The sequence below is a fragment of the Daphnia magna genome, unplaced genomic scaffold (assembly GCF_020631705.1).
Source record: "Daphnia magna isolate NIES unplaced genomic scaffold, ASM2063170v1.1 Dm_contigs466, whole genome shotgun sequence".
Lineage (NCBI taxonomy): Eukaryota > Metazoa > Arthropoda > Branchiopoda > Diplostraca > Daphniidae > Daphnia > Daphnia magna.
Window position 1 is genome coordinate 22,386 of NW_025533345.1, and position 7,722 is coordinate 30,107.

At 45.8% G+C, this 7,722-nt stretch overlaps 2 protein-coding genes across 2 annotated transcripts; both read right to left on the reverse strand.

The window, feature by feature from the left end:
• Window positions 1-996: 996 nt before the first annotated feature.
• On the reverse strand, window positions 997-2,913 carry LOC123468967. The gene has a single exon (XM_045168047.1). It carries the CDS (start codon window positions 2,911-2,913, stop codon window positions 997-999), a length of 1,917 nt encoding a protein of 638 aa, XP_045023982.1.
• A 70-nt stretch (window positions 2,914-2,983) lies between these two features.
• Window positions 2,984-5,272, reverse strand: LOC123468966. Its single transcript, XM_045168046.1, has one exon. The coding sequence runs from the start codon at window positions 5,270-5,272 to the stop codon at window positions 2,984-2,986; it is 2,289 nt and encodes a 762-aa protein (XP_045023981.1).
• Window positions 5,273-7,722: the final 2,450 nt, after the last annotated feature.

Genomic DNA, 7,722 nt, shown 5'->3' on the forward strand with positions numbered 1-7,722 from the left:
ACACTGTTATATCATGAGTTTTTACTTCTATATGTAAGCAGCATCAAATATACTTGTATTCAATGTGAATACACTGTTATACCATGAGTTTTTACTTCTATATATAAACAGCATCAAATATACTTGTATTCAGTGTGAATACACTGTTATACCATGAGTTTTTACTTCTATATGTAAACTGCATGGAATATACTTGTATTCAATGTGAATACACTGTTATACCATGAGTTTTTACTTCTATATGTAAACTGCATGGAATATACTTGTATTCAATGTGAATACACTGTTATACCATGAGTTTTTACTTCTATATGTAAACTGCATGGAATATACTTGTTTTCAATGTGAATACACTGTTAAACCATGCGTTTTTACTTCTATATGTAAACTGCATCAAATATACTTGCTTCAGCGAGAGAATGAAATAGTGGAGGGGGGGGAGTAGGCCGAACGATTGCTTCTCAAAAGCTCAAATTTATTTATCAGTTTGCAAGCACGTGCAGGCAATGGAACTGAATACAGCCAAAGCACAAATTGCCTAAGTTAAGACAGAATTAATATACGGACTTCAATTGAAATAAGAACTAGCTCTCACCTAGCATCCACAATTTGGAGCCGGTCAATAAGGCAATCATAGACGTAAAATCAATTCTAGGGCCTAATCTATATACACGAGAATAATGTTAGCCCATTATTCACATAAATATCTATATAAAATAGGGGGAGTATATATAAAATTACCTCAAAGGCTAAAAATGAAGAACAGAAAATCACAAGGTGAGAATTCGCACCAATACAGAATAAAACGAGTCGTCGATAGCTATAAGAACCCTAAAAATGACTAATGGCTACTTTCTGTCTGACCAAATACTTAAATTGTGACATCAGCTGTTCTCTACTGCACCGACAAGTGGCCCACCTGGCGGCCTACGAAATTAATCGATACTTCAGACTTAAACTAACATGGGGAAACATAAATCAAATATACATTTAAAATTAAACGTTCTTTTTCTCTGGAACATTCTCCCCCGAGGCCGACGGAAGGACGGCCGAGTAAGGTTCCAGTAGCACTAGCCGATGGATTGGTCTCAGATATTCTCCGTAATCCGTTTTCACTTTGACGACTCGAACAAAACCGTCGGAACCAGGATACACTTCGATGATTCGGCACGTCTTCCACTTATTTGGCAGCAAATTGTTGTCCGATAGCATGATGGAATCTCCAACTTCAAAATTCCTTTCTTCCGCGACCCACTTCCTTCTTGGAACCAGCGTGGGGAGGAAGATCTTGGTCCATAGATCCCAGAATAAATTGGCCATCTTCTTTACGTAACGAATATGGTCGCGGGGCAGAGCGCGGCGAATGTCTCCGGCCGGAAGGTCCGACGTTGGTGGCAGGTTCAAGAAATCCTTTGGTGTAATCGGTCTGAAGTCTTCTGGGTCCTTGCTGGCCAGCGTTAGAGGTCTCCCGTTCAACATGCCCGTCACTTCCTTCAGTAGCGTTCTAAGCATCTCGTCCGTCGGGTAGCGCAGTCCAGCTTTTTCCGTATCCAGCGCCCGGTAAAGCGCCCTCTTTGTTGATTTTACCATCGATTCGTGTGATCCGCCGAAATGTGGAGCACTAGGTGGCTGGAATTTCCAAATGATTGAGCGCTCTCGCGCAAACTCCTTCAACTTTTCGTCCTTTTGCAACTCGCGAAACGCTGTGGCCAGCTCCTTCTCAGCTCCCACGAAGTTTGTCCCGTTATCACAGAAGATTTCGGTTGGCTTCGTGAATTTTCCGATGAAACGTCGTAGACAGTAGAGAAAATCCGGTGTTGACATTGACAACACCATTTCTAAATAAACATTGCGAGTGACGAGACAGGTGATTAACAGGCCATACCGTTTGGTTACTCGGTTCCTGTAAGCTGACGTTTCGAGCGGACCGAAGTAATCCAGAGCTATGTGTGTGAATGGCGCAGTGTAGGAGTCGAGACGAGCAGATGGCAAATCACCCATCTTTTGTGTGGCGAGTTTGGCACGCGTTTTCACACAGGTGGCACAAATGAAACGGATCTTCTTTGCCAGCTCTCGTCCTTGCAGGATCCAAAGGTGCTGTCTAATTTTGGCATGGAGTAAGTCAGTGCCTGCGTGATGTGACTCCTGATGCACTGCTGTCACCAGCTTTTCTGCAAGTGGGTGTTTCCCAGGCAAAATTGGAGGGTGCAAAACCTCATATGGTAGCTTTGCGCGGTGGATCCGTCCACCCAATCGGAGCATTCCGTCTTTGTCTAAGAAAGGAGTTAATTGAATGAGGCTTGACCTTTTTGGGATTTGCTTGCCCTTTGATAGTAGACTGATTTCTTCACGGAATGCTTCCTTTTGGCACTTTAATATAGTCTCCTTGGCATCTCCTTCTACCTTCAAGAATGTTGAGATGTTCTTCGAGTCGATGACTACTTTTCTCCAATCATGAAAGGAGAGCTCAGAAATTGCGTGGTGGATGTGGGCAGTTCTTTTCTCTGCTGCTACTGCCACCCAAGGCAGATTCTTCGGCCATTGCTCAATTGGTAAAGCGATGAAAGATGGTCCTTCCAGCCATCTTGGTGGAATCGGCTCTCCGTCTGTCAATAGGGACCGCGTCGCAGCATCTGCTATGTTCAGTTTCCCGGGGATAAAACGCCACTCGTTAGCATCGGTGAGAGACTGAATCTCTCCGATTCTATGGCTGACGAACGGCATGTAGTGTGAAGCGACGGCTCGTATCCAGTTCCTGGTAGTGCTGGAATCAGTGAAGAAAATTCTATTGAGTCCAGAGATTTGTAGCGCGTCTGCGACGTATGTGGCCAGTCGAGCGCCGAGAACTGCTGCGTTCAGCTCAAACTTTGGAATTGACTGTGTCTGCCGAGGGGCCAGTTTGGTTTTGGCCATCACCAATCTGCACTTTGATGTGCCATCCTCATAGACACTGCGTAGATATACGGCTGCTGCATAGGCCTCTTCAGATGCATCTCCAAAGGTTAGAAGGTCGCTCTGGATGATTTTTTTCTTTGTCCGGTTGCAGATTCCGTGGCATCGAAAAGTCATTGAGTTTTTCCAGCGTCTTGAACCAGGTTTGCCACCACTCCTTGTCATCACCGCTGATGGCTTCGTTCCAGTTTAGTCCTCTGGTACCTAGTTCCCGCAATTTAATTTTGGCTTTTACCAGTGCTGGTGCTGCTCGGCCTAGGGGGTCGTAGATACTCGCCACCTTGCTCAGCAATCCAGCGCGCGTCCATTTAAGATCTTCAATTCCAATCACCCGGTACGTCATCTCGTCTGTCGTTGGCTCGTAGAAGGCTCCCAGTAGCTTCTCGATGTCATCCGACGCTAAATCGCGATGTGCTGCTGCTGCTGCCGGCTCTGGTTGCAACGCTTTGATGAATATCGAAGAGTTCGAGATCCAATTTGTCAGATGAAAGTCGCCTTCTGCTAGTCCATCGCGGATGAGTTTTGCTTTCATAATTGCTTCTCCTTCGTTGTCGACTGCTTTTAATAGGTCGTCCATATACATATTTTTCTCCACTGCCTCCATGCATTCTTCTCTCCCTCTAGTGGCGTCTGAAGCGGCTCTGTGAACGGCTTTTAGGGCGAGAAATGGGGCACAGTTTGATCCAAATGGCAAGCGATCCATTTGGTACGTAATAATGACGTCAGAATCTTGATCTTGCCAGAGAAATCGATGAAAGCGAGCGTCTTGTGGTCGAAGTCGAATCCTGCTGTACATTGCAGTCACGTCTGCTGCAAAGGCAATCTCCCCCAGCTGGAATCGAATGAGGACCTTGGCTAGGTCGTTTTGCAGTTTTCGACCCTGTCGCATTCCGTCGTTGAGGCATTTCTTCTTCCATTTTGCAGCGGCGTCGAAGACGACTCGAAGCTTCTTTTTCTTTTTACCATACACCTTTTTGTAGACACCGTGATGTGGCAAGTAGTACTGGTTGTTCGAGTATAAGTCTTCCTCTTCTACACGTGATGCATAGCCTTCGTCGACGTATTTCTTGATCGCGGCTCTGTAATCAGTCTCCAAATCTGGATCTCTCTTGAATCGTTCCCGCAGGTCTTGCAAACGATGCTCAGCTAGTTTTCTGTTATTTTCAAATGTTGGCTCTCCTTCGAGCCACGTGAGTGGGGTTTCATACCCAATGTCGAGTTTCTTCAGGCCTTCATCAACGATCTTTTCGGCGATTCTGTCCGATTCTGAGAGGCCATCTCCTTTAAATTCAGTACCGAAATTTTCAGTTGTGCAAAATTTCTTGAACTCTGTATCGAGCGAGGACTCGGATGTCGCTGTGAGATGATGGATGTAGGCCGTTGTCATCGGACCGATGTCACTCCCAAGTAGGCCGCGGACGATCCAGCCGAGTCTAGTGCAAGATGCGAAAGGTTCATATTCACCTCCGACGCGTGATTCTAATACTGCAAGTAGATTTGAGTGGTCGAGTCCCACTAAGACGTCAATCTTTCCGCCACTTTCTTGCACTGGGACGTCGGCTAAGTGTGGCCATCGGTTTTTCAATTTTCTCCAATCGATTACCGGAGTCGGCCTAGATATCTGCGGGATCGTCTTTCCTTTGATGATGGCCTCCTCCCCATCCGGTAAAAGAAATCGAACCGGGGCCTTCTGCGACTTGTAGCGTTCTGCGCCGGTAACTCCTACGAGATCTAGGGTAGTACCTTTTCCGGTGATCTTGAGCCGTTGGAGAAAGTCCTCTCGAAACGGCGTCGTATCGCTGCCCTCGTCTATCAGCACTGATACTGGAATGAGTTGGCCTTCCGCTGTGTAAGCTTCCATCCGGATAACGCCTAGCGCCACCTTGACTCGATCTACCTGGGCTGAAAGTGATGTATGATGGCTGTTGCCCTTGGCGTGTTTCTCTCCAGGATCATGAAGCAATGGATGATGGATATAATGACATCCATTGACTCCACAGCCCTTTCCGAATTTGCAATCGGCTGCAGAGTGTCTCGTCCCGAAACATTTCATGCATAAGCGGCGCTTGACGCAGAACCGTACCTTTTCTATCGTAGGCATTTCTTTGAATGTTGGGCAGGCCATCAACCGGTGCTCCCCCTCACAGCAATAGCAGCGACTCTTCGGTTTGTCTGTAGTGCCAGGCTCCAGGCTAATGTGATTGGCGCGCCCTGTTGTTGGAAATGGTTGGCGGCGAGGCAACTTGTTCTCTCCAGACAGCAAAAATTGCTCTGCTGCTAGACTGTAGGCATTTTGATACGCTGCAGCTCTTTCGCACATCCACTCTCCAAACTCCTTTAGGGGGCGCCGTTCTATTCCAGTCCGTCGTCCAGAATTCCACTCAAGTCGATCCGCCGGATGCAGTTAACGGCTCAGTCGTTCGATGAGGTCAGCATTAAATTTCTCCCCAATTCGGGTTAGATCGAAGAAGATGGTTCGAGCTCTTTCAGCAAAGCGACGGAATGATGAATTTTCTCTGCCCAGCTCCATGCGATCGAGTTCACCAAGCAGTGCTATTCGCATCACGTCGCGACGTCCAGCCGACTGCTTGAGCCGGGATAGAGCGGCCTTATAGGCAGATTCCCCTCCGCCAAGACCCTGCACGATTTCAAGTTGATCTCCTCGTAGTCTGCTCTTTAAGATAGCTAGCTTTTCTCCAGGTGCGATTCGTTGGTCATGAACCATCGAACGTAGCAGGTCCGACCACCAAAACCAGTCAACTGCCCTTCCGGAATAGATAGGAAGCTCTCCGCGTGCTGCCGTTTTGCTAGAATATGACCAATTGGCTTCTTCTTGGCCGTTGCAGTACCGGTCGATCCATTCATCTGGTGCTTCTTCCTCTCCATCCTCTTTGGTCAGTTCGTGAGTAGAACGGCGACGCCAATCGTCGATCGCTCCGTCCCCCTGTCCCCAACCGTGGAATGGACCGCTAATGATGGTTGGCGCTGAACCGCGTCGTATGACAGCATCAGATAGTTTGCTTGCTTCCTTAGTCGCCAGCTCGGCTTTCTTCTTTGCTTCCTCAAGTCGCTCCTGCAGCTGGGCAGCCTCCTGTTGTGCCTCCGCCGCTCTTTTCTGCGCCTCAGCTAGCAATTTTTCCGACTGAGTCTCCTCATTCCTTTCCGGTGCAAAGTGACGGGTCGCCGGTGGTACGCTCTTGACTGACTGCGTGCAGGACACAGCTGAAGATTCGTCATCAGCTCTTAAGTTGACATAAGTTTCCACGTCTTCTTCCTTCGACTCGATAAGCGTGAACAGGTCGATTTGGATTTCAGCCTGCTTCGAGAATTCGTCAGCGTCGGACGGGTGTACCACCAATAGATTGAGTCTTTCAGCGGTGGCTAACATGTCGTCGAGTTTGTTGAGTAAGCCTAGACAGGCTCTTCTTGATCCTCTTTCCTTGATGAGCTTGCTGATACAGCTACAGGTCATTTGGATCTGCTTACGTGTGGAATCACGTTCTATCGCCTCAAGTTGAGGATCTCGCGAAACGTTCTTGTCTTGTTGAGTGGTATCAGCTGGGGGTGTCGATTCATCTTCACCTTCCGTTGGTCCCGGTTGAGAACGAAGTCTGGACGCAACCGTGTTGTCATTTTGAGAAGCCGTGGCTGCCTTTGTCCTTTTGCCTCTTACCATTTCAATTCTCCAAACCCGCAGGCCAAGGGTGTCCTGCTACGATCACCAATGCTTCAGCGAGAGAATGAAATAGTGGAGGGGGGGGGGAGTAGGCCGAACGATTGCTTCTCAAAAGCTCAAATTTATTTATCAGTTTGCAAGCACGTGCAGGCAATGGAACTGAATACAGCCAAAGCACAAATTGCCTAAGTTAAGACAGAATTAATATACGGACTTCAATTGAAATAAGAACTAGCTCTCACCTAGCATCCACAATTTGGAGCCGGTCAATAAGGCAATCATAGACGTAAAATCAATTCTAGGGCCTAATCTATATACACGAGAATAATGTTAGCCCATTATTCACATAAATATCTATATAAAATAGGGGGAGTATATATAAAATTACCTCAAAGGCTAAAAATGAAGAACAGAAAATCACAAGGTGAGAATTCGCACCAATACAGAATAAAACGAGTCGTCGATAGCTATAAGAACCCTAAAAATGACTAATGGCTACTTTCTGTCTGACCAAATACTTAAATTGTGACATCAGCTGTTCTCTACTGCACCGACAAGTGGCCCACCTGGCGGCCTACGAAATTAATCGATACTTCAGACTTAAACTAACATGGGGAAACATAAATCAAATATACATTTAAAATTAAACGTTCTTTTTCTCTTGAACAATACTTGTATTCAATGTGAATACACTGTTATATCACGAGTTTTTACTTCTATCTGTAAACAGCATCAAATATACTTGTATTCAATAAGAATACACTGTTATATCCTGAGTTTTTACTTCTATATGTAAACAGCATGGAATATACTTGTATTCAATGTGAATATACTGTTATACCATGAGTTTTTACTTCTATATGTAAACTGCATGGAATATACTTGTATTCAATGTGAATACACTGTTAAACCATGCGTTTTTACTTCTATATGTAAACTGCATCAAATATACTTGTATTCAATGCGAATACACTGTTATATCACGAGTTTTTACTTCTATATGTAAACAGCATCAAATATACTTGTATTCAATGTGAATACACTGTTATACCATGAGTTTTTACTTCTATATGTAAACAGCATCAAATATACTT